Source organism: Taeniopygia guttata, chromosome 4, assembly GCF_048771995.1.
Source record: "Taeniopygia guttata chromosome 4, bTaeGut7.mat, whole genome shotgun sequence".
In the NCBI taxonomy this organism is placed as follows: domain Eukaryota; kingdom Metazoa; phylum Chordata; class Aves; order Passeriformes; family Estrildidae; genus Taeniopygia; species Taeniopygia guttata.
This window is the reverse complement of record NC_133028.1, coordinates 5695287-5722558: the sequence shown is the minus strand read 5'-3', so window position 1 is coordinate 5722558 and position 27272 is coordinate 5695287. Positions and strand designations below refer to the sequence as shown.

At 41.1% G+C, this 27272-nt stretch overlaps 1 protein-coding gene across 1 annotated transcript; it reads left to right on the top strand.

The window, feature by feature from the left end:
• Positions 1 to 429: 429 nt before the first annotated feature.
• On the top strand, positions 430 to 25279 carry RMND5A (required for meiotic nuclear division 5 homolog A). Its single transcript, XM_002187772.6, has 9 exons — positions 430 to 727; positions 5154 to 5296; positions 11274 to 11408; positions 11561 to 11661; positions 16283 to 16449; positions 17153 to 17318; positions 19800 to 19902; positions 21879 to 22033; positions 23546 to 25279. Exons 1-9 carry the CDS (start codon positions 586 to 588, stop codon positions 23607 to 23609), a joined length of 1176 nt encoding a protein of 391 aa, XP_002187808.1. The 5' UTR covers positions 430 to 585; the 3' UTR covers positions 23610 to 25279.
• The last annotated feature ends 1993 nt before the right edge of the window (positions 25280 to 27272 follow it).

Genomic DNA, 27272 nt, shown 5'->3' with positions numbered 1-27272 from the left:
GAGGGGCCAGGATCCGAGGGACCAAGATCCGGAGGGGCCAGGATCCAGACAAGCCAGGATCTGAGGGGCCAGGATCCCGAGGGACCAGGATCCAGACAAGCCAAGATCCAGAGGAGCCGTCCCGGCCCCCGAGGCCTCCCCGGGCCCAGCTCCCCTCAGGCCTCAGCGTCGCCATGACAACACCGCCCTGAGGCCCCCGCGCTGAGCTGCCCATCTCCCTGCCTGACCCGCAACACCCCCGGGATACCCGTTCCCCAGGCTGACTCCCACGCGCCACCTTCCCGGGAAGCACTTCCTGATCCTACCGGGACACCGGAAAAAAACCCCACCCGTCCATCCCCACCGGCGGCGCGCCAGAGCCGCCTGACCGAAAAGCGCCGCTCCGCCCCGCATTGCGCCAAGGTCCCTCGCTGAGGCGGCCGCGGCGCTGCCTGCGCGGAAGTGCGGCGGCGCGGGGTGCCGCGGGAGCGGGGCCGGGGCCGGCCGGGGCCGGGGCTGGCGGCGGGCCCGGGGGGCCCGGCCGCGGGGCTGCAGGACGAGCAGGACGGCGACGAGGAGGAGGAGGAGCAGCGCGGCCCGGGCGCGATGGACCAGTGCGTGACGGTGGAGCGGGAGCTGGAGAAGGTGCTGCAGAAGTTCTCGGGATACGGGCAGCTGTGCGAGCGCAGCCTGGAGGAGCTGATCCAGTACGCGGGAGGGCTGCGCAGGGAGATCCTGCAGACCGAGAGTACGTGGAGATCCCCTCACCCTGCGCCCCCCTCTGCCCAGGGGACCCTGCTCCTCCTTCCGGGAGGGGAAACCCAAAATTTGGGGCGTTGTGGGTTGGACACCCCTTAAAACTTGCGGGGTTTGTGGCTGGGAACTCCTCTAAGGAGAGCCCTGGTTCCAGGGACTCCCCCGTCCCGGGGGTTGAGCCGGGGGTCTGCCCCCGCGGCCCCGGAGCTTCGGGGCGTTGTTGACAGGGAACATTTGAGAGGTTCAGGTTGGATATCAGGAAAAGGTTCTTCCCCCAGAGGGTGGCTGGGCACTGAACAGGCTCCCCAGGGCAGTGGGCACAGCACCAGCCTGGCAGAGCTCAAGGAGTGTTGGGACAATGCTGTCAGCTCCGTGCTGGGATTGTTGGGGTTGTCCTGTGCAGGACCAGGAGCCGGACTCGATGGTTCTGGTGGGAACCTTCCAGCTCAGCATATTCCATGATTCTGTGCTCAATCTCGGGCCTCTCCCCCTCGTGTGTGCTGCTGGAGATGTTTGTTTGTTCCTGGCCAGCAGGTCTGGCGTGACCCCGCTCAGCGCCTCCATAACCCTTTATGCTGGGTTACAAAGGGGTTGGTCATGCCAGGGGAAACACAGAGGAAATACGGCAGGGCTGACCTGTTTGCTTTCCCACCTCCACTCCCCGCCCCCATTTCTTTTCTGTTTTTGTCTCTTTTCCTGTGTCCCTGGGTTGTGTTCCTTTGCTGCGGCCGTGTTCAGGAGGTAAACAAGCCTTGTCTGTGTCATAGCTGATGCTGGGCGCTTGCGAGGGCTGTAAACACGGAGCGTTTGAACCTTGCGAAATCCCGGACATGGAGGTAGTGCCGTGTTTATTGGAGTGGGAGGGAATGGAGAAGCAGCTGAAGTGATTTACCCAAGGCCATGCAGGAAGTGAGTGATGGCTCAAGGATTAAAAATAGGAACTTGCAGGCTCCTGAGACCAAACTTGAGAGCAACTGTGCTGCTGCTCTGCTTTTGTTTTTGTTTGGTTGGGGGAGAGCGTGTTTGCCGTGGTTCTGTGTGAACACAGGTGCAAAGCTCACTCAGGAGTGTGCATAATTCCAGGAACACAAGCACGAGTGTGTGGAGCTGCTCTGTGTGTACCCAGAAGTTTCTATAGAGAGCAAACCTGGAATTCTGGTTGTGAGGCGTTTATTGGGGATGAAATAAGGCTTGGTCTTTTTGGCATTGTTTTGAGCTGTGTTTCAGTAGCTGTTTTTTGTGCTGTTTGAAACAGCCTGGTCTTGAGCATTGAGGGCTGTCACTAAAATATGTGTCTTCACAAACTGAGGTGCTGACCTTGCCTGGAGAGCTGTGTGTGTGACTCTCAGTCTTGTGTTGGTCTTTGTTGGACGTTCCTGTTGCAGCTCCAGAGCTTTTACTCTCTTTGTAATGAATTTAAAAGGTTCCAGTGTGTGATTCCTTCAGGGTCCTCGTTGGGTTTTCCATCCAAGCTTGGATTAGCAGTTTTTGGTACTGTCCAGTGAAGGCCTTGGACATAATTTCAGCACTTACTAAGTGATGCTGTCCCAGAGAGCACATCCCAAACTGAGCTTTACTTTAGTAAGTGCTCTAGAATGAAGCCAATACATTGCTAGTGTGCTCTCAGACATCTAGGGACTCTTCAATTTTGCCATCTGAGGGTGAACTGGATTCATAAGGGTCAAAATTCTTACTATTTTCTTTTTTCTTTAACATGTTATTTGTAACTTTCTGAAAAGAACAGGTATTTTCAGCTTTTGCACACTATCTTTAGGATTTTTGAAAATGGATGGAATTGAAAGCAGCCAGACATCTTAATGTGGAAGTCTAATTCAGGGCTATGAACTGCAGATAAAGGCTTCTGGATGTAATTTCAAAGGAAACAAGAAAGAGAAATGAAAGCCCTCACTGCTGAAGAAGAGGTTAGGACAAGATCTGAGAGCAAAGATCTATGAAAAGACCTTAAATAGGCACTGGATAAAAAAGGAAGTGGGTGGAGAAAAAGAAACTATTAGAAACTGCCTTAACCTCTAAACTGGTTTTCTTCTCCCCTCCTCACACAGTGTATTAAAATGTCTTGAGCTGATTTCATGTTAAAGCCTAAGGGCAGACCAGCCCTATGCTCAGGCCTGTGAATGGGAAGACAAATTTGTTTTTCTTCTCTGTTCTCTTAATAAATCTGTCTTTCTGGATTAGCCAAGGATTGCATATTCTTGGATGGTATAAGTGTGTCTGGCTGAGCAAACTTGGCATTACACTCTGCTCTGTGCTCGGTGTTTGTGGGCCAATATATTTCAGGTTTTTTTAAATTGTGACTGTGCACACACATCACAGACAGAAGCTGTCTCTCTGTCCTCTGAATTACCAGGAGGGATGGCTGCAGGCTTTCTCTGCTGATTTAGTGCAAGTAGCTTGTAGTTTGATTGCTGCTGATAGAGAGGGGTGCAGAGGGGAAACCTTCTACAGCTCTGATGGCTTTTCCTCTGTAGACATTTTCATTGCTTTGCTGGAGTTGAATTTCTGCTACAGTGTCAGGGACCAATAATTCACTTCTTTGCTTGGGGTAAAAGCAGGCACCCATGTGGGTTGTTTGGGTTTTAGCTTAATGGCTTTCAGAAAGTGCATTTTAGTCTTTCTGTTTCTTGGGGAATGAATATTTCCATTTTGCTTGTTGCATAATCTCTGGCTGGTCATTTTGCCATGTCAAAATTTATAAAACGGTTAAAGATCCTTCATGTTATTTTAAGTGTTTGTCATCAAAATTAAATAGTGACTAAGAAATAATGAATATTCTTGAAATAATTTTGGGAGATGAACTTTTTGGAGTAGTTGAGTGGAATTTTCAGTTTTAATTTGGATGCACAAAATCACTGAAGTGACTCAGTCCTATTACTCCTCACTCTTCTGCTAGAAAAGAACCCCAGAGCCCCATTAGCCTTTTGCCCAGGAGATGATCCTTGGCTTCATGGGACTGGGGAGAGAAAAAAGCATGGTAAAGGTTCTTTTTATTCTTACAACCCATGGCTGTTGGAAAAATGCTGTTGAAACTTGTCCAGCTGGGGTTTGTAGGGCAGGAGCTGTTTGCTGGTCAGAGGGGGGTGGCTCAGTGTGTGACAGTGTCAGCAGCAGCATTCAGAGGCTGCAAGAAGGAAGGTGCCTAGAAAAAGTGGCTGTGAAATTATTATCTACTCCCTAAGACTGCAGTTTTTTCTGGATTCTCTTTGCTCTCTCCAGAAACTGGGCTCTTAACATGCTGCTGAAAGCAAAGATGTGTTAAAATATGAAATCAAAAAGGAGCTAACTTTAAAAAGTGAACATGTTTTCCATAAAATCATTCTTCTAAAGGAGTATTTTGGTGATTTTGTTTTTTCACATGAAGACTTTTGGTCTGGAATATTAGGGAGACATTTCTGAGCTGCTCCCTCACTTAAATTAGCCTTAACTTGCAGTGGAAGGCTGCAAAGTCTGTGTCCCTAAAGGAAAAATTCTTCATGTAGAATGAACTTTGAGAAAGGAGAGACCTTCAGAGGTAAGACTGGAAGGGAGATTTTTCTTGTATTTTTAAATCAAAAGCAGGAAGAAAGGACTGAAGTAAAGCACCATAAAATGTAATTTTTTTTTTTCTGACTCAAGCTTCTGAGTGATGTCTGAATCAAGGCACAGAGGGTGTAAGCTGTGAGATGCTGTGATGTGGTCAGGGGCCCGTGAGCCTGTCCTGTTTATTATTTTCTTCACAGAGTGGGTCATACAGCACTGAACCTGTTGGACATCAGCTAAGAAATGTCACTGTTTCTAGAGAATAAATCTCATAACAAGGTCCACAGGTACTCCATGGACAGCTTCTCATCCATTGAAGGGAATTGGAGACTGTTCAGAGCTGCTGCCACAAGTCAGGAAGCACAAGTTTCGTACAGCTCAAACACAGTCCAATAGCAGTGGGTGACTTGTGGGGCAAGAATTAATTGGGCCATATTAATCCACATTTTGCCTGCACCCTGTTGAAGTTAAACATTATGTTCTCATGTACCTTTAGGGGCTGTCTAAAAGAAAACTGATCCTATAGTAGCTTCAGTATCCTTCTGTAACATCCATAGGGATTTGTGAACTGAGCATTACTTTGAGATATTTGTTCATCTGCTGTGACTGAGACACATGAGACCTTTACATTAAATTTTTAACTGTTGCATTTGTTCAATGTTATTGTGCACCCAACTGGATTCCTAATTCCACAGGAGAGTTTTCACACAGGTGAATTCCTGTACATCTGCCTTCAGTTAAGCTGATCTTGCTTTGCAAATACTCTCTAGATGGCATTTATTTAATGCCACTTTTTGTCTGTTTATATTGTTGCATATTAAGAGATTTGATATTGCCATTTGTTTGTAACAAAGTTGGTAATTTTCCTCTCTTTTGTCCAGATCAAGATGGGGACTTGTCGGGGACGATTTCACTTGTTATGACACAGTGTTGTAAGAGAATAAAAGACACAGTGCAAAAACTGGCCTCGGATCACAAAGACATTCACAGCAGTGTGTCCCGAGTTGGAAAAGCCATTGATAAGGTATTTATTTTGTGCTTTGACTGCATTATCATATTATAGCACAAAATTTGGATTTTTGCTACAATTAATCTGAACTAAATATTCTGTCAGCAGCAGAAGCAAAGGCAGCACAGAACTTGCTTTCAGAATTCACTGCAGACATCCTATTCCTTCTGGGACAGCTCAAATCTCCTGATTTCTTACAGAACATACCCTATAGATACTACAGCATGTAGAAATATTTTGTGTTTTATCAGTCTAGCAAAATGTTTTCTTCAATGTTGGTCTCGGTAAGAAATACTGTTAGTTTTTATATGTGTGTGTATATGTATTTCTAGCTAACTGTCAGTAGCAGGTAACTCTAAAGTGCCATTTTGCTGTGTAAGTGACTGCCCCATCCCTGGAAATGTTCAAGGTGACTTTGAGCAGTCTGGTGCAGTGGGAAGACACTGCCCGTGGCAGGGAGTTGAACAAGATATCTTTAGGTCTATCCTAAAGCATTCTGTGATTCTGTAAGACCAGAGATTTTTTAAAAAAAAAGGCATTTTGTACCTCTTTCAGGGATGTTACTGGTTTTTTGATATTAATTTTATGGCAGTGCTCTTAATGAGACATAGAGGAGATTCAGCATCTCACAGTCTCAGTGTCTAAATAATAAGATAGGGCAACTTATCTTTGGTGCTTTACATATGAGATATCTGAATTTCAGGTTCAACAATAACTGTGATATGAATATTATTGTACCTGTTTTTGTAGGTAAATATTAACAATTCTTTGAAATTATGCTGGAATGGTGCTACATGTATACTTTCAGGCTGTGCTTTTCACCCTCTCTGTTCTCTTATGTAAAAGTAGTTCTGTGTGCAGGGAGTCTGATACTTGCTGTTATGTACAGTTTGTGATAGCTTCACATCAGAACATGACTCTTGACAGGGTCTAAACATTTGTTCAGTATTCAGCACTGATTTCTCCTTTGGGAATCTCATTTAAACTTTGGTAGTAATGATAATCTGCTAAAGCATAATGTAACAATAATGAGATGAAGAAACAAAGTACAGTAATGCTCCATTATTAGGCAGAATGTCCATGAAACTTAAATTTTTTGTTTATATCTGACTGACTATCATGGAGAGTTCAAACTTTGTACTAAAAGCTTTAATCCACATGTCACTGTTATCCAAAGCTTAAGGATGCATCTGTCTCAAATCCTTGCTCCTGTATCTAAACCAATTAACTAGAGTAAAATTCCATCCTTATTACCAGCTTGAAGCCTGAAATAAATCTATGTAATCTTGTCCTAAGTTTTTAAACTTTCCAATTCTGCTTTAGCAAGTGGACTGTGTACAAATACACTTCCAGGTTTAGCTATACTTTCTTCATTAAATCCTCTGAGGTAGAGCAACCCTAGGTTGTATGGAGAGGGTGTAAATGTTCAGTGGAAATTGGTGATGATATTTCTTATAAGCCAAAGAAAATGCTTGCAAGTGTAATGAAGCTTAGGCTTGAGTCTGATCTCCAAATTGCCGATTCAGTTATCATGGGAATAGTTTTTCCACTGTTCTGTCCTGCTGTTTTAATTTTATGTAGTGTATTTATTTGAAAAATAATAGATGTAAATAAAAAAATTTTTAAAAATTTCAAATATGTTGCTTGATAAAATAGTAAAAAGGATCCCATTAATCTACTCTGTTCCTGTTGAGTGTCAGAAGGGTTTTTTCAGTGAGGTCTTCAAAAATGAGCTCAATTGGCTGTGTGCAGTGTGCTTGTTCCTCTGGATTTTCAATCTCAGTTACTGTCTGTGGTGTTTGCATTAAAAAATTAAAAGCAGTGGGAACTGCACAAGTCCCCAGTTCTGCTTGTAACAAAGGATGTAGTTCTGTGAAGTTCAGAGCACAAGTTAGGATTGTCTCATTAAATATGTCCTTGGTGGAATTTTTTGGATTAGTTTTCCCCAGCTGTAGTATCTTAAGGGGCCTACTTTAAAATGTACCCTGAACTCTAGACCTTTTTGTCAGATGAATATGTGTAATGTTTAAATCCAGGTGAAATTCAGCATTTCCCTGAACTGTTAACATTTGAAGCAAATCTTCCATACGTACCCAATGCAATTTCCCTGTGCTGCTGGAAAATACACTTGGAACCTGCCAGCAAAGTCTTTGTTGGCACCAGAGTCCCAGACTGGAATTGCCCTCCCCCATCCCTTCACCATAATATACTTAAGCTGAAACCAATAGAAATAATTAAGTGTAATTGATGTAGTGAATTGATTCTCAACACATTCTGGTCAAAATCCTGCTGCTTCCAAAATAAAACAGTCATTAGAATTTAAGGAAACACAACCCTTACCTTGATTCATGAGACTGGAGTTCTGTTTCTGTCACATGTAAGTGCTCACTTATTTTACAGATTACCATCTCCAAAACACTGCTTATGGTCTTACTAACCATGCATGCTCAGGCACAGCTAAATGGCCTGGTCTGAGATTGGGAAACATGCTAATCCTGGTACCCATTTCGTGTGACACAGCCAAATGGGAGCTGCTCTTGCATGTAGAATCAATAGACTTCCTATTTAGCAAGCTTGGGTTGTGAAAGAACTTGCTGCCATTGGCACTATTATCTGCTATTGGCAATTTCAGGCTAAATTTCTGTTTTCCCCATATTGGGGCAGGGTTATACCTACATAAAAAGTTTTGTGTGGTCAATTTTTAAGTTATTGTAGTCATTGCTTGTGAACTTGGATGGGCCCTAGACTTATCTGCCTGCAGAGTTCACTCTGAGAACAGACTTAGAGCAAAATGAAGTTCAAATTTGGCATCAAATACATTAAAGTCTGAAATGCCAGAGCTCTGTGTTGTTGGGAAAGTTTATCTAATAAGCTAAACCTCTTTTCATGGCAGTCCTATGTGGATTGCATGCTTCTGATCCACGAAAGGCTACCCTGTCTTCCAAAGAGCATTTTCTCCTTTGAAAGGAAATGTTTGCATCCAGTTTTTTCTATATTGTACTGGCAATTGCTTTGCTTCCAGAACTCATCATGTCTCCGTTGTTCAGCAGGTTATCAGGTAGCTCATTCATCAGCGTCCCTGTAAATCAGTCAGTCTTCTGGAATGATTTGAATTCCTCTCAAAGCATGGTTGATGGGCTGGTAAATGTTTTCCCTCTAGGAGCAATCTGAATAGTGGTTATATACCTTCGTTTAGGAAAGTAAGTGGAGTAAAGGGTAGTTCCTTCCATTTCCCCCCTGAACTTTATATAAGGCAAACATTTTAATCCAGTTTTTGTTTTGGGAAAGCAGCCTTTTGCCTAAGTTAGTTTTCGTTTCATGTAAAAACTTGTATATGAACACACTAAAAACCTTTACTGAACATAATTTTTGTTGCTGTGAAGAATGAGGCTACAAACAGAGTCTTTGCAAGTTGAGATTTCTATTATGTGTAAACAGATTGACCAGAGAAAATAAACATAATTCAGAAGGGAGGAGCGCACAAAGTAATCTCAACTGAGTAACTGAGGAATAAAACTGTCCTTAATCATCGTCATCTTTCTTCATATCCTGTTGTTCTGGATAACAAGGGGAGTTGTATGTTAGTTGAAAAGGTCCATCTTATGTTTGTGGGCATTTTGAAGTCATCACGTTCTAGCATTATTGGTAATGTGCTGTACATTGTATCATTTGTGTATTTAGCACATAATACTGTCTATTTTGGCCCCATGCTTGCAAACTGAGCTTTTAAAAAAGATGTGTTCCTCAGGAATACTAGCTGACACATAGGTTATTTTGTGTATTTTGGGTTTTAAGCTTTCTGGAGTTTTTAACTTGAAGAAATGCTTTTAACTGTTGGAATCTTATTAAACCCCACGTGCTGTCAGTTAGCATACTGTTAGCATTTACAAAACAAAACTGAGGGTTGTAGTCACCAGCAGATCCCTCATGTGTGACAGTTGTGAAATATATAAGCCAAAGGCAAGTGATAATTTTTTCTGACATGTGGCAGTCACTCACTGTGCAATCAGTTCCTGAAGCTCCTCGGGACCCAGAGGAGGCAGAGCTGTAGAATCTCACACTTAATACAGACCTCGGAATCATTTAAAACAAACTGAAAAAAATATAATGGAATGAGAACCTGGTCAAGACTGGGTTGGTCAGAGAATGACTGAGGTCCTCAGGTTGAACGGATGGGACTTGATAATTTCTTTTATGTGACTTGAAAAGATCTAATGGTGGGGTTTTGTAAAGGCTGGTAGATTTGCTCTTTGAAAATAAAATTAGCATTTTGTGAGAGCACTGAGCTAATTAGTTTCGCCATCTCTGCCCCGAGCAGTGAGAATGTTGTGGTAATGTTTGAGACATAGGTGCAGCTTCACTGGTTGTTAACTGTCCAGAAGAATACAGTTTCTGCTTAGGGGATTGGACACTGAGACCAGAGTCAGCAATGGTGGTGAACCTTTAAGGATTTGAATGGTTGCCACAAATAAGAACAGTATTACTTAGTCTTCAAGATGCTTACATTTTTCAAGATACAGCTTAGAGGTGAACAGCATGACAGGGAACTTACAGATTAAGATACCCAAGTGAAAGTGTTATTAGAGGTGTGAAGTGAATCAATGGCAATAATTTAAATGCTCACCTCACTCCACCATATCAGAAAGGTGGAAAAGTCAGTTTGCTAGACTAAGGTTAATGTTTTACTGAAAGTTTGGTGAGAGCCCTGAAGGAAGCAGTGGCTTTGGAGCTGTGTGGGCAGGGATGAAAGGGCTGTCCCTTTTACATGATGACACAGAGCAGCATCAAAGGGGATGTAGAGGTGCTGATGAAGGAAATTAGCAAGTGGTGAGTAACAGGAAGGTGCAGTGTGAAGTTGAGCTGTGCATGGGAAGATAGCTGGTACCAGCTGAGTGTTATCTGCCCTGCCTGCTGTGACGGTCCTGTGTTTTTGTGAGGCTGGTGTTCCTATGTTGTGCAGGACTGTGGATCCTCACAGAGCCACAGCTGAAGCACTGCTGTTTTCACTGAACTTCTGGTTTCTGAAGCTCATTCTTGGGACAGAGACATAATCATCAGATCAGGCAACAAGCAATGCACTTATTTCTAGACCCTTTATTTTGCAAGAGGCTTGTTTTAAGCAGTGGGTGAGGATTTTTATTAAAATTAACCTGCTTGCCCTGATCATAAAACATGTTAGCAGTTAAAAATCCTGGTTTGTATCTTGGATTAGAATAAATGTTGCTCTCCTGCTGCCAAGAGGCAAAGTGCCAAGCAGTGCCAAGTGTTACCAAGGAGTCAGCGTGACAATCTCTTTAGTTATTCCTGGAATATGTCCGTAGGCCACTGGCCTAAAAATACGTGGCACTAGGATCATCTGAGTTAGATCTAAAAAAGATCTCTTGGATCTTCAAAGCTCATCCTGTTGTTGGGATGTTGGGGTCATCAGAGATTTGAATTTTGTCGTTTGGGTGTGGGGAGAAGTGACTTTTGCTTTTTTAGCATTGCTTGCCTCCCAGATATGTAAAAAAATCCTTAAGTTAAAGTTTTTACTTGCAGTTTGGTGTGCTGCACTGACAGAGATACATTGGTGACTCTTTCTTATTTCTAATGTAGCTGATTTTGTTTCCTGTTCTCTAAACATTTTCAGTTTTCTATATGGAAAATGCCATTTCTGCAGATACTACCTTCAGAAATTCATCAGGGACTGGAAACCCCTTTATTAGTTAACGAGACTTCTAACTTTCTAGCTAAACTTTTAATTTCTTGGTGTAATTCCTTGTAGTGAATAATATTCAGCCTCGAAAGGAGCAAGCTAAAAGGTTTCTTCTTCCTACACAGGAGGTAGTGAAGGAAGCTGACATGTATTTATTTCACCTTGGAGATAATTGAGGGACAACTGAGTAATAGGCAGAAGGCATCAGGGTGGAGACACAGGTGCCCTGCATGATTAAAGAAAAATGATGTGGGGTGGTTTGTTCCAGCCTGTTAACTGTTAATTTGTGTGTTTCAGAATTTCGACTCGGACATCAGCAGCGTGGGGATAGATGGGTGCTGGCAAGCTGACAGCCAGAGGATCCTCAATGAGGTGATGGTGGAGCACTTCTTCAGGCAGGGAATGCTGGATGTAGCCGAGGAGCTTTGTCAGGTAACAGCAAGTGTGGATGTTGAAGGTTATGCTCTGAGGAAAATGAAGCTTTGTCTTGGCTTCCTCATCTGAATGTTTCAGGTGGATATTTAAACTGTCAGATAACCCTTTATTTTTCATGTTTTAACTAAAGAGTGCCCTTTTTTTTTCAGGAATCTGGTCTATCAATAGATCAAAGTCAAAAAGAACCATTTGTGGAGTTAAATCGAATATTGGAAGCATTAAAAGTTAGAGTTTTGAGACCTGCACTGGAGTGAGTCTACTCATTTATTTTTGTCACTTTTTTAAAAAAATGCTTTTAACAGTTCTTTAGTTTTTCACTTTCAGTACTCTCTTTAGTATATTCTGGTGTGTCCCTGCTTGTCCTTTGAGAGGGGTAGTTACTGAGTGGATCTTTTCCATCCCTTGTGTGTCACTTCTCATGGGAAATTATTAACTAAATGTCTCTTTCTTAGATTAAGGGCTCACTTAAATCACTTGTGGTACTGCTTTAAGGAAGAAACACCACTGGAAGGAAAAGTTGTTAGCCAGTGATGGTGCTTGACCTTCTGTGGGATCATTAGTGAACCTTATTTTAAGAGGTCCCATTGTGAAGGATACCAGGATTTATTAAAGGTGTTGGGTACCATGAAGCCTTTGGGGTGAGCAGAACTTGATTGGGATCAAAGTTCTCACTTGTCCTTCAGTCACCCTCCCTTTCCAGACAAAGCACCAGAGGCTGGAAAGAGCCTGGTGCTGACAGTGGCACTTGTTAATGAGATTCCTCCTGAAAAACAATTAAGAGACCCCCTGAAACTCCCTTATCCTGTTTCTTTTTTAAACTTTTATAACTTTTTCTAAACTTTTCTAGGTTGGTCTCAAAAGTAAGAAAAAAAATCAAAACACAATAACCAACCAACCAACTAAAACAACTTATCTTTAAAGTGTCCTTTTAAAAATAAAAACGGTGAAACCAAAACAAATTCAAAATTTGTCTTTCATTCCAGAGGATAAATCATATACTTCAGATAGAATTTTTTGCATTATTCAGTTAAGTGTATTTTCATATTAACATTTTATTTTCCCTTTTACATGAACCAACATAGGTGTGTCAGTTGAGCATTTACTGGCATCTAAACTAAGTGCAGGGACACCCTGATATTCAAACCCTGGTGTTCTTTGACTAAATCCTGGGTAATGCCTCTGGGTCATGCAAAGTTTGACCTAAATAGTTGGTCTTTGAATTTAGTTACACAGGTGGAAAGCTGGGGTAGTTTATTGCCGTGGAACTGGCTAATTGAAGGGAAGCAACGCTGATATTACAACTGAAGCAAGATTTACTGTCAGCTACACCACATACATCTTGTAGTTCAAATAATAACAGAGCTGTGAAGGATAATCCCTGAGGAACAGTAACTTGCTGTTATGACTGTTCCCTTGAAATCTCTAAATTCATTTCAACTCCAGTTTGCAGTGCTTTAGGCCTTACTCATTGCTACCGAGTTGTATCATGTAGTTTCTGCAATGTGTTAAGTACTTTCCAAACAAAGGAGAAGGCATGGTCGTTCCTCAAAGGAATTTTTATTTTCCAGCTGAATGGGCAGACAATGGGGTGTATTGTCAGCACAGTTTGTGTGTTGGTCTCCCCCCCTCCCCATCTTATTTCTGTGTATAATGTTTATTCTGTTTAAACTGGACAGTGCAAAAGCTGTCTGCCTCTCTTGGCTGCTGCTGGGCACAGAGGGGCCTTATTTATAGTGGTGCTGCTGATGTAAAAACCTTGGCTCTTGGGGAGGATGATCAACACGTGACAAAATGTCATGGTTTGAACTCTCTGGCTGAGGAGGTAACCAATGCATTAACTGCCCAGTTATCCCACAGAACTGCTGATGCTTGTGAAGGTATTTCCCTTTTATTTCCTGGCAGACACAAGTGTTCAGGAGGAGGATAGAAACCAGTGCTGTGTGAATGGCCTCCATATGACTGAGAGAGAAAGTGGCACTGTGCTCCTTGGGCTAAAATTGGCACCAGTGAATAAAGCTTCAGCATGAAGCAGTTCCAGACTGGCCCATTGCAGGGTCAGGCTGCTGACAGTGGTGTTGAAGCAAAGTGTCACACAAGGATGATTAATTACAGTCTCCTGAACCAGGAAATGGGGTGTAGCAGGTTTTACCCATGCAAAATTGTGAAAAGCTGGGATTAAAAGGCAGCCAGTTTCTCTGGCTCTGCCAGCACTCTCTGCTTGTGCTCAAGTTCCCTCAGTGCTGGAAACAAAACAAACACAGGTGGCTCCTGGTCACTGCCATGGGAAGGGAGTTGACAGATTTATGACTTTTCAAAAAGACTTTCAAAGCTCTGTTGAGGTGATGGAAATTAGTATTTGTATCTCAAAAAAACCCCGAAAAAGACCCTAACTGTGTTTGTTATCCAGGTTTTCATTCTCATACAAATTTCAACACTTAAAAATATGACCTTTCAGATTTAAATAGAATTTGACTGGCCATAACTTTTTTATTTTCCCTTGTGAGGTGTGGAAGTTGACTTTTGTAGAGGCCTAGTCTGGCCTTGCACTCTGAGCTGTGTAATCTCTGCATGCCTGCAAGATCCCATTAACTTCCAGTGACTTTTCTTAGTCTAGTTTGGTGATGGGAAGGGAAATCCAGTTATTTTTCAGGGTGTATTCTGGCCCTTCAGAGCCCAGGCTGGGCCTCTGTGTGAGGTCCTGGTGGAAATGACTTGGAGGTTCAAAGCTTTGCCTGTAATTTAGAAAAGAAATCTTCTCTTCTCTTCTCTTCTGCATGTAAACAGCAAGTTGCACAGGTCCTGGTATTTGCTGGGTCCTTGGGGTGTGATTTAAACTTAATTTATTCTTTAGTAGGCTTTGCTAAATTCATTTTAACATCTAAATCCCATGTGGGAGCTGAAGAGAATCCTGTGTACCCATGGTTTGCAAAGTACAGTGTAAACTTAAAAAAAAATTAGATGGATTTGAGTCTCAGAAGTGAAAACACTTGAGTGTCATTTTGAGAAGAGGTAGGAAGGCAGGTGATGTGCTTACTAATAATTTAGGGCAGTTGTAGATAATATGTGGATTGAGTGTTTTAAACCTCCCTTGCTGTTTTTTGTTTTTCTGTTGGAAATAGGAACAGCATGTCCCAGACCAAGCACCTCAGGCCTTCCTTCTGTGGTTGCTTTCTTCTGATACAAATTTGTGCTGCCACTCAAAGACCTAAAAATGGAAAGCCTGCCTAAAAGCTAATTTGGAAAAATAGACTCGACCTGTGTGCAGATATTGGCAGGGAGAGGATGGAGGCTCTTTTGATGCAATAGAGATTAATATCTCATTGATGGCACTGTGGACTAGTCTTAGTGTTTATTTATAATAGTTTTTTGTACTTCATCTGCTTATTAGTCTATCGCTAACCACGGGGTCTTGTTTTTGTAGCAGGGATTGTACTTTATTGCCATAATATCCTGTTTAAACTGCACACTGATCATAAAAATACAGTTATACCCCCCCCAACTTATGAGACCACCCCAAAACCCACTCGCCACCCATGGTTAGTGAGCGTGCTCTTCACTACTTCCTGGTGGAGATTCAGGAAAATCTCAAACTGGGGACAGCAGGGCTTGTTTTTAGTTCAAAGGCTCCATTTTTCACTGTTTCCTACTGAAAGGTTACTGTGTCTTTACAAAGCCTTGCCAGTGAAGTCAGACTCCTGATACTTCCACCACAACAAATTGAAAGTGGATACTTGCTCATTAATGCTACATCCTAATGCAGAAAGCTGACTTGCTTTGAAAGCCTCCCAATACAGTAAGAATGCTTAATTTTCTCATTTTAGGATTGATTGAAAAGAAGCCTCACATACCCTGTTTTTTTTTTTTTTTTAAGGAACACAGGCTTCCTCACTTCCTTGCTAAAAAGTGAAAAGCTTTTTGCTTAATAGGGCACCCACAGTGAAAATAGTAGAACTAATTAAGACTAATGAGAAACAGATGTACTGGAGAACATTGAAACTTGAGGTTCTTAAGAGAAAGATTGGATTGATTTAGGCCTGATTAAATGGAATCAAAGAAAAAAAAAGACAGCACCAAAAAAAAATCTTCCAAAAAACCAAGAAAGGGATGAATAAATTCTAAATAATAAATAAAAACTTATATAAGATGCTTTCAAAATTTCAGTTCATTTTACTCTCTGTATGTTTAAGAATTCTTTCATGTTATTTGGGAGCCAAACAGTAGTGTTGTCATGGTGAATGAGACACAGAAAATGAGAAATATTTTTATTGTCCAAGTTGAAAATAACAGAGAAACCAAAGTTTAAGCATGGTAAATTGTGATATTTAAACTGATTTCCCTTCCCCCACTGTGAGATCTTGATAATATCTGTCTTTGAGGTCCCATAGATGCAGTTCCCTCTCCAGGGCAACAGATGCACACACACAAACACAGTGGCTTGGACAACATGTTTGGTGTATGAGGATGTTGGAAAATGTTCTTGGTCAAACTTCTTGACATGCAGCTGAAGAACTGTCAGTAATTATTACGATTCAGAATGCTATTAATTGAAATACAATAGACTTGAGCTATTTCTGCCTTATATTGTGCCTAATTTAGTCCTGTCTTTCAGCCAGTGAATGTTGAATTTTGCAGTGCTTAACTACTACAGGATTAACATTGTCCACATTTTGTGCACCCTGTGTAGCTCCATTACTTGCAAAGGGCCTTGCCATTTTCCGTGCTCTGTAGAGGCTCTCAGAAGTTCAGGGAACAGTCACACTTTCCTTGGAATAGATGGTAGATAATAGATAATTGCAATGATTTCATGTGGTGTGGGCTGACACTTAATTACTCTCGTGTCACGTCCCATTGTACCTCCTCGCTTCTTCCAGGTGGGCGGTATCCAACAGAGAGATGCTCATGGCACAGAACAGCTCGTTGGAATTTAAACTGCACAGATTATATTTCATTAGTTTATTGATGGGTGGAACAGCAAATCAAAGAGAAGCACTTCAGTATGCGAAAAACTTCCAGCCCTTCGCCCTAAATCATCAGAAAGGTACATTTTTGGTCACATTACGGGGATTTAAATCACTGGGATATGGCACCTTGGAGTAAAACATAGCATGCTCCAAATATGTTCTACTCCATTATTTTCAGCTTGTTAAAGGCTTATTTTTGGATTATTAATGTATAACCCAAATCCTTACAATTAGAATTATCTTCTTTTTTAAGAGGGCTCAAAATTAATATCTGAATGATTGCACATTTGCTTAAATTGAAGGTTTTTGACTCTTTAAATAAAATGTAGATTACATCTAGAATAGGCCTGCTGCCAGAGTAAAGTGCTAAAAAAGATGCAGAGGAATGTTCTTGGAATAGTCATCTGCTATTTTCTGCTGTGTGGGGTAATACAAAGAGAAATTAAACTTTTGAAAAATGGAGAGCATGTGAGTTAAATGAACCATCTCAAGCTGAATCCAACAAAGCCTATTTTTTTAGCGTACTGTGTGTGTCAGAAAGCTTACAAAAAAGTAAACCTGCTAGAAGCAAATTGCCAGGCAGCACACCCTGGCAGCTCCCCAGCCAAAAAATTAGTAGGAGTGGAGCTCTCCTGGCTGTAGTGGCTGTAATTGTTTGTGTGGAGGTGAGGATGTGTGCAGTGATCCGGGGTATCTGCCTGTTTTCCATGTGAAAGCTCCAGCTGGAGACACAATCTCTTTGTTTGTTGTACAAACTGTGCTGTTCCTGGTTCCTCCCAGACATCCAGGTTCTGATGGGCAGCCTGGTGTACCTGCGGCAAGGCATCGAGAACTCCCCGTACGTTCATCTCCTGGACGCAAACCAGTGGGCTGACATCTGTGACATCTTCACAAGGGACGCCTGTGCTCTCCTGGGCCTCTCAGTTGAATCCCCTCTCAGTGTTAGGTATGCTGCTTTTCTCTGCTTTTGAGCCCAAGTACTTCGTGGTTTGGTTCCTGTTTCTTGTTGAGGGCAAAAGAAATGATTTTGACTAGCTTGCCTTAAATACATGGTATAATTACAATTAACAAGTCTGCAAAGATTAAAAACCAGAGGTTCCTGTGTGCTGGACTTCTCCCTGCACCACTGCAGCACAAGAGGAAATGTTCTTGGATGGAATTTATCTTCCATAGTTTAGACATAACTGCTAAAGATGAGGATGGCAATCAGCCAGTTATTCCCACAACAAATGGGTGATCGCTGTCCCTGCTGTTCAACTGAAAAATAACCCTGAAAATGTGGCCATGATTCTATCAGCATTTGATAATTCTGCTTAGTTGTTTTTCTCCACCACCCCCCCCCCCCCCCCCCCCCCCCATTACTAGTCATCTTCTTAGAAGAATGTTTAACAGTTATGTTATGGTTACAGCTGCTAAAATTTTCAAATTGTCTGCTGGGCCTCTTTTGTAAAGAAGAAAGAGGCACTTTTAAGCTCAGTAGCTAATCTGACAAAATGCAAATCTGTAGGAGGCTGTTGGAAATATGAAGAAAACCCAACCTAATCTCCTTCTAGCTTCTTTGAAGATAAAACAGATTAACTGCTATTTAGCCTTTGAATGTCAATTCCCCCAGTACACTCCCCTGATGTTCTCATTTTCATTTAAAAAAGTTAAGCACACATAATTTATTTTCTATCTTTCTAGGCTGGATTTGGTACTTAGCAGAAGCTTCACTGCCTCTTTTTTTTTTATTATTTTTTTTGTTTTGTTTTTTTTTTTATTTTTTTTTTATTTTTTTGTTTGTTTTTGCTTTAGTTCTTTTTACTGTTTCCATTCACTATTGTTAGACTTCTGTGCTTGGTTTAGAGCTCTCACATTGCTAAGCCTTCTGCTTTTCCTGTTTCTACCTCAGTCACAAAACACAACAGAGACAAAAAAGGGAGCACTTCAGACTAATTGTTTTTCTACAATAAACTTTCATGTTTCAGTTTGAGTATTTTATAGGTATTTAGAGATTAAATGTTTTTTTTTTTTCATCTTCCTCTTGTTTCATTCAAATAACCAGCAATCCTTTAGATTTTCATTGCTCATGCACTGATGCTCCAATGCAGTTTTCAGAGGAAATGGCCAAGAGATTTTTGGTGATGTGGAAAATCCCTGTTTACTGGTATTTGGAGTGGTTGGATATTTGCTGTGAACAACAAGCTTGAAGTGAAATCTCTGCTGTAAAATATTTTGGTTTCTAGAACACGAGTAGTGGGCGCCTTTTTAATGCTGATTGGGCTTCTCCAATATTTATCTAATCCTGTACAGGTCTCATGGTATGAGTTATTACGTGGAGACAGCAGAAAAACTCTTGTGTTTCTGGAGGTTGGGGTTCAGGGTCTTGAAGGACTACAGAAATTTGAATTTACTGTTGACTTGAGTTTTTATATTCTGAAAGGGCTCTTCAGAGGTGTTTTCACACAAATACTATTTGTTAGATTTTTCAAAGGGTTAACACAGGTTACACTTGGAGCTGAATTAACAAAAAAGCAAAGTTTAAAATGGCCAGGAGGTGAGAGATACAATTTATATATATGTATTTTAGCTTAGGCAAGATATCCACAGGTTTCAGGTAGAGGAAACGACTTACGTAGACAATAAAACTTGCACATACAGTAAAATAATCTGCCAAACAATTGGAGCAGGCTGACAGCAAGGTCAAACCCTGTTTCTGTTGCTGGTGATTTCCAGTACTGTCATTAGATTTTAATCTGTCAACTCATCTGTTAATTTGTGGAAAACTCTGTCATAGTTTCTTTTGTAAAATACTGAAATAAACATATACCAAATAATGTGCTAAGTGCTGGTAATGGATAAATCCCACAGGAGGCTGAACTGTTTGTTGGGACACAGACTTTGGGCAGTTTTATATTGCTGTTCTTGTCATGGGCCCTGGTTTCCTCCCTTCCCTTACCTACCTGCTTTTTCTACATTTCTTTTATTGGTTTAAGGTGAAGGTGGAAAGACACATTTCTTTACATGATAATTATATATAATTAAAGGATTATGGGTTGTGGGTTACATGGAAATTCTTAGGCTGCACATATTCCACCACAGCTGAGAGCAACCTCTGGAATAAACTAATGTGATGTCTTCCTCCTGTACAGCTCAAAATCAAAGTAGGTGGTAGAAGAAATCAATTCACTATGAATCTCAGAGGAGGAATTAACTCTTGTTTTCTGTCCAGAATATAGTACCTGAGGGGCCCAGCCTAAAATACATGGATAATTGATAACCTGCCCCAAAACACTTGTCTGTTCTTCTAAGCTCCCTCCAAGCATAACAAGATGTAAATGAAAAAAAAATACAAAAACCTCGTGTCCTAGTTAACCTTTAGAATAGAAATGTGAAAAATGTTGGTTTCCTAACATGCACCTTATGTTAACATGTCCTTTTTCTGCAGTTTTTCAGCAGGTTGTGTAGCACTACCAGCTCTAATCAACATCAAGGCAGTAATTGAGCAAAGGCAGTGCACAGGGGTTTGGAACCAGAAGGATGAACTCCCGGTGAGTGGGGGCTGAGCTACCCCTGGGGCACATTTCTAAGGGCAAATGCTGTTTTCAGGTTTGTTTTGTGCTGCATGGAACAGGATGTTTTACATGACCACCACCTCCAGCAGCTCTGGGGCCTGGGGCTCACAGACACCCCCAGACACGGACCCAGCCAGCACACAGGCTGCTCCAGACACAGCACTGCCCTCAGCAGCTCCCTGAAACATAAGATCACAGCCAAGATCCCTTCCTTCTCCTTGGCTGGAAATGATTGACATTCACCAGTGAAAGCACAAACTCCACGTGTTCATGGATCCTCAGTTGCAGCATGGCCCTCCTTACCCCTTTGATACCCTCTTCCAGCTGTTCTCCTCAGTCTTCTTCCCCTGCACTTTCCTCCTCTAGTTTATATAGTTCTGCTGACCCCCTCTCCTCAGAGACCCTCAGGTTTAGATTTGTGTCTGTTGCAAAGTCCAGGTTTGGTTGCAGTTTCTTGATGACCTGTCAAGGTTGTTTCCTATTATTATCTCCATTATTTTTGTCCGTCAGGTTTGTACCTCTCAGTTTTGTTTGTTGCTCCTCTTTTCACTTGTTATCCCCTTTCACATTGGAAAGGTCTTTGATAAGTGACCTTAAAGAAACTGATGCTCTCACCTTCCATTTACCCAGAGATGTTTCTGTATAACTGGAAAGAAAATGAATCCCACAGAGACACATTCACTTCTCCTAGCTAGGCTTGAGCTCAGTCCAGGGCTTGCTTTGCACCGGCTCTTTATCAGGCAGACAGGAGATGAAAGAATTAGTGCAGCATCTGGGGACACAGGAGTTGGGATTCAGTGCATTATGCTTCCAGCACATCTCATTTATATCAGTTGAGATGAATTCAGTTGTTATGAAACCCCAGTTTCCCTTTATAGCTCTTGCTGAGCATGTGCAGCTCTCCAGTGACCTGCTCCTGATTTGGAAAGGAAACTTATTTAGTGCAAACTGGGCATGAACTGAGTTAGCCTCTTCGACTGCAGCTGGAAGAGGTTCATTTATAGAGTAAGGATAAGTGCTGAGTTTTCTCCCAGCTGGGTTTTTAATGCTGAGAGTGTAACCTCTGAGTTTGAGAGATTCCTGCCTTGCTGTCCAGCCAGGAATGAATAGCTAGGGGAGCATTTGGGAAAAGATTGCTGTCTGATGCAAATCAGTTAATAGTACACGTGTGTCTCCTTCTATTTTCTAAACTGTAGGGTCTCTAGTGTGTTCTGCTAAGGCAGTATGAGCGTGGGAAACCTTATTTTCATTGTGCAAAGACACATTAAGTAGCATGTAAAGGTCAGATTTTCAGGTTTTGTTGAAAGTTAAACCTTTGAACAGCAGACTGCTCAGAGCTGGGTGAGATCTGGTGTGATTTTTGCAGTTCTCAATTACTGAAGTCACAGACCTGTTCTCTGTTTTATGTTCCTTTTTGAAATAATTTTGTATTCATGGCAGGAGTTGTGCTTCACAAGTATCTTTTGTGTTGGTACTGAAAATTAGCGATTGTGATATACTTCATTATTCAGAAGACATGAAGGTATTGGCAGAATCTTTCAGGAAACTGTAGAACATGAATATAGTCAATGCAAGGGTTTTTCTCTTTTTAAATTTTCCCCTAAAATGAAATCTGTAAACTAGTTTTTATTTCCTAGCCAGTGATTTCCAGAAAGTCTTGATGGAAGCCAGCTCAGTTTTCCTACCAGGGTGTGGATCTGCAATAGAATTTGCACTTGTCCCTTGGCAGAATATTCTGTTTTGCTGTTACTCTGTATCCCCAACATAAATCACCATTTTGAGATCACAATTAAGTATTTTTTGGCTGGGAAATTGTCAGACATCCACACAATGGATTTTGTTGCTTTCACAGCTGAATTGTGAAATCTGTTAAGTGACTGCCATGACCTAAAGGGGTATTATCTGGAAATGTAATTTCCCAAGATAACTTCTTATGTTAATTTCTTTCACAGATTGAAGTGGACCTCGGTAAAAAGTGCTGGTATCATTCAATATTTGCCTGTCCCATTCTTCGTCAGCAAACAACAGATAATAATCCACCTATGAAATTAGTCTGTGGTCATATTATATCCAGAGATGCTTTGAATAAAATGTTTAATGGCAGCAAGTAAGTACCATCCTTTTATTTCAAACAACACATAGACAAGGACTCATCTTAAGACTAGAATACTGTGTTTTGGGTAAACTGAGTCCATAATTATGTGATTGGTGGAAGCTTGTTAATCTTGGAGAATGGTTTGAAAGCTGCATAATCTGGGTTGATGCATTGGAGAAAAGCATAGTAAACCCTCTTGATATTGTTCAAAGTGAGCTTGCGTGAAGGAATGCAGCAAGCAGAGTAATTTTTCACGTTGTTGCCACCATTGTGTTGTCTTAAATTCAAACTGGAAGGCTTTACACACACAATTTTTCCTTGGGAGCAAGGTTAGTAATGCATGAAAAATCTCTTGAAAAATAAAATTAAACCTCTGGGGGAAATATGGCTTAGTAATTGAGCAAAGAGGGGAATTATAACTGTGGAAATAGTCCTCCTTAGATATCTGTGGGGTGCTTCAGGCTTTTGAGGGAGCAGGAAATGGGAGAGAGAAATCTCTGCAGATTTTCTTGAGGAAGAACAGTGGTTATTTGGATTGAATATATACAGCTTCTGTGCAGGCTGTCAGCTTAATTTAGAGCTCTAAGTCATTCTGGGAAATCCAGTGTGAAAATAAGTGAGGCTGTGAATGAAAATGTCAAGTGATGTTTGCATTCTGTGCCCTGTTAGAAAAGCCTTAAGGGATACCTTTGTGGGTGACTTTGGGTGACTTTAGCCATTTTAAGCTGTAAACTTGCTGCTGCATCATTCCTGTCCCTGATCACTCATTCCTGGTGCTTTTATTGATCACTTTCACTGACAGCACAGCTCTGACAATATTAACTCTGGAGAGGTACATGGGGGGAGAAGGTAAAATGCCCAAATGTAGGAGATGGGGGGCAAAATGGATCAATGCTTCAAAATAGAATCAATTTCTTCAAAAAGAAAAAATATTTTAAGTAGGTGGGATTGTATGAGAGACCTCAACAGGGAGACCAGGGTGACCCTTCAGTCATAGCCTGCAGGAGCTGATCAAAGTGGGTTAGAAAATCACAGCATTTTGGGAATCAGACACTAAAATGAACTGGATATTGAGGAAACCACAGTGAAAGCTTCCAGCTGATTTAAAATTACTGCAAGGCCAGGCTGGATGGGGTTCTAGGCAACCTGGTCTAGTGGAAGGTGTCCCTGTCCATGGCAGCATAGTTGGAATGGGATGGTCCTTAAGGTCCCTTCCAACCCAAACCATTCTATGATTCCAAAATACAACAAGCAAAACAAGAAGTAGAAATAATAACTACAGAGAAATTGCTCTTTATGATAATCTCATAATTCAGGGGCTTGTGGGTGAAAGGTGAGAGACTATAACTACAAGGAGAAGCATGGTAAGTTCTCTCTCAGCTAAAGGTGACTTTTAATGGAGCCAAGTAAAGTGTTGTGGCTTAAGAATGCAGTTGTTTTCCTGCTACAGGGGGAAAACTCAATACCTTTAATGCTCTGTTGTCACACATTGCCCCAATTCTAACCCATTGTCTTTGTCCCCAGATTAAAATGCCCCTATTGTCCAATGGAACAGAGCCCTGGAGATGCCAAACAGATATTTTTCTGAAGAAAAGTTACATTATGCAGTTTGTAAGTGACACTCTGGATTTCAGGTGCATTTCAGGAGAAGTAAAACACTCTTGTTCCCTTTTATGCAGCAGACTGAGGACTCCTATGTTTGTATAAGCTAATGCTACAGAAACTTTGCCAACATTTAGTATATACATACCAAGTGGAAATGCTACAGAAATATTATTACCATAGGGCTCTACTATACTCTTGGTCTCCATACCTGATCAAGTTACTACACCAGCAGTTGTCATTCAATGCAGGTTTTTGTACTTAATTATATGGTGACTTTTTACTTTTTAAAAGCAGAAATCGATCACCCCCATTTGTTTAATATTCTTCCTGCTATTATTCTATCATTTTATTGATAACTGTCATCTTAGAGAATATTTGTGGACAAAGTTTTATTTCCTGTAATGTGTACATAATTAAAGGTAAATACTTCAAAAAAAATTTGATAAATTGAATAGTCGTTATAAAACTAATTTGTATTTTTTTCGCTAAAAATGCTGTGATATATTCTGAGTTTTTCTTTCAAGCATTTTTTCAACTTTTACATAAAATTCAAAGTAAATGTGCATATATATAAAGTATATAAAATATATAGCCCCAATGGGCTACCTGTTGAAATCCATCACTAATTTATAAGGGTGATGTGTGGCTAAACTACTACTGGGGCAGAGAGGGAATAGGAAATCCTGTTCCTCTGGTTTCACCATCGAGAAGCGTTTGTGTAAGAGAACATTCAATAAATTCTGAAGTGGAAATGCTTTTAGTTGATGACATTTGCTCTCTGGCCTTTGTAGTCATGTTCTTTGAACTTTGTATTCAAGATTAGGCTATAAATGTCATGTTGCTGTATAGTTTAATAGTCATTATAGTGTGCTATTTATAAACAGTTATCAAAACCAAATAACTTGTAGAAGTATTCATTGTTAAATGGGGGGAAAAGCATGTTCTGATGCAATCTACTGATCACGACTCTGCAGTTGGCAGAACTGGGCCCTACATCATATATTAGGAGGTAGCAAGTTTTCTGTAGCTTGAGAACACTTTGCTTCTAGCCTTGTTTTTGTAGTAGAATATTACTGCCATTGCCACTTTCTCTGCTAAATTTGTCATATTGTTGACTAGGTAAATTTGTACTCATAAAGGAGACGTAGATCACGGCAGTTAAATCTTTTTTAGTGTGCATATATTTGTATTTATTGCACTGTCCTATAGTAGGGCAAGCAGCCATAAGGCATGCAAAGCTACATGTAAAATTATATTTCTGTATTGTGTAGTTAACAAACAGCAACCAACCAACCCCAAGCTTGTCTGGTTGAACACTGACACACTGGTTGAATGCACTAGCACAATGCACTACAGAGAAGACCGTCTTTGGGAAATCTACACCTTTTGAATATGTCTGTCACCTGACTGGAGAGACTGAGTTGGACTCTTATGGGATCAGTGACAATGGACAAACCTACAGAGACATTATAAAGTGAGGAGCGAGTCAAGGCACACAAATTTTAAACTTCAGATGTGTTTGATACATGTAAAAAAAATACAGGTGTGTGATTTTCTGCAAAACTTACATTGTATTCACACTGAGTTCCAAACAACCGCGTTACCAAGTGGTAAAATCAACAATAAATGGGTGAGGATATTATTTTCCATGTAGGTTTCCTAGTCTTGCTGAAATTGCTTTTAATATTTTCTTTTAACTGGAATTGCTTAATGCTTTGGATCTGTATGAAATGGCATAAAAAGTAATTAAAAACCCAGCAAACCCAAGAATAACAAACCCCCACACAAGCAGCCTGAAATATGAGTGCTGCATCTTTCTCTGTTACACTGATGGTATTTTAGCACTGGTGTGAACAGCAAATGTTGATAGCTTAGAGCCCAAGGATGGAACAGCTATTAAATGGAAATCGGGTACAAATTCACCTTGGTTATTAAATACCACCTTAACTAGTGCATGCTATGGATCCATAGCTAATTCAAAAACTGTTTCCACCAGATCGTTGCTATTCTTACCCTATCTGACTTAAAAATCTTTGCCTGCAGTTGTGCAGCTCCACCAACAGATGATGCTCACGGTTCAGTACTGAGAGTGTGCGTGCTGACCCTAACAGGAGGCTGTGCTGGGCATTTGGGAAGCAGCTCTGCAGTTTGGTTGGCACAAATAATCCAGTTTGCCCTGTGAAGTGATGTGAGTTCTCTCCTGCTACTGCCTGCTATACTTCTGGTAACTGGAGAGCATGCTTGCAGGGGAAAAGTGAATAAAACTCAGTGGTTTCCATACTTAAAGTATAGTTGGCATCTGGTATGTGTGTGCATTGTCCCTAGTGGGGTGGGAATCTCCACAGTAAAAAAGTATTTGATTTTGAAGCTGCAATGGTATCTGTGATATGTGTCCTTTACATTTTTGGACCAGATTGTGAAGCCTTGGACTAGTCCCTGAAGTAGCCCTGTGGTGTCCCAAGTGCCTTTTAGTGCTGCAGGATGGGAGTAAAGACACTCAGCACGTTGGTATCTGTGTCCAGATCACCCTGGCACCCACTGGGCTGTGCTGGGCTTGCAGCTGGTGCTCCTCTCCTCTGCAAGCTGTCAGAACAGCAGCTCCGAGCAAGTGCACCCAGATGTGGATGGGCATAAAGTCAAGAATTTTTTTACCATGCTTATATAAAGTTTAACTTATGGATGCTTTGAAAGTAATGGATGTTTATAAATTTGATTTTCATAGCAGCAGCTTGTTCGTAGTGTCAGTTCAATGTCTATTAATAGAATTGGATTTTAATTTTTGTAAATGCCTGAAATAGGAAATGTATTACAATGTGTTCTTGTGGTGTTTCACATCTGACTTGTGTTATAAAACATCAAAACTTCAAAAGAGTAGGAAAGGAAAGTAGCACATAGCCTTTTGAAACTTCACAGGTATTGTTCATTTTTGGTTGTCATTTACACAAAGTTCATGTTCTCACCTCCTGTTAGTACTCTGGATGTTCTTCTGCTCTCTGAAATATTTTTTTAATTAAGTCTTTTACTGCTGTGACCTCAGCACTGCACATTGCTAGGCATGGATGGACTAACAATCTTCCCTCCTAAAAGCAGTGTTCCTCTATGGAAACATTGATTTCAGTCTCCTCCTGTGGGGAAGCTGAAGTGGATGCTGTGTGTTCCCAGTAATGAGTTACAGCTTCTGATCTCTGTTAGCTTAGACCTGTCTCCATCCTATTGCTTTGAATCTTTCTTCTTGACACTTTACAGGATGGCTGCTGCTAAAATTCAAGGTTGAAGTTACTTATCACTCAGAGCCAACTTGTCAAGGTAAAGGCAGTAAGTTTGGGTTAGATTTCCTTGCAAGGTTTGTTTGCCCACTGCAAGGTTTTTTTTCTGTGCTTATCACTTCAGAGGTTGATGTGTCTCTTGGGCAGGGAGGGATAACATAGTCCTTAAGCCATCTCAACCCTTTCTCCTTTCCTTTGTGAATAGGAGACTGAAGTGTAGGAAAATAAGCTTTCAAAATGAATTTAAAAAAAAAAGAGTCTGGCAGCAATGATTTGTAGTGAGTAAAGCTGTACTGCAGTGTTACATCACTACTCTGAATTTAATTGAAGTCTTAATATGTAAAAAGAAATAGTGGTTTACAAAAATGTGCATATGTGAG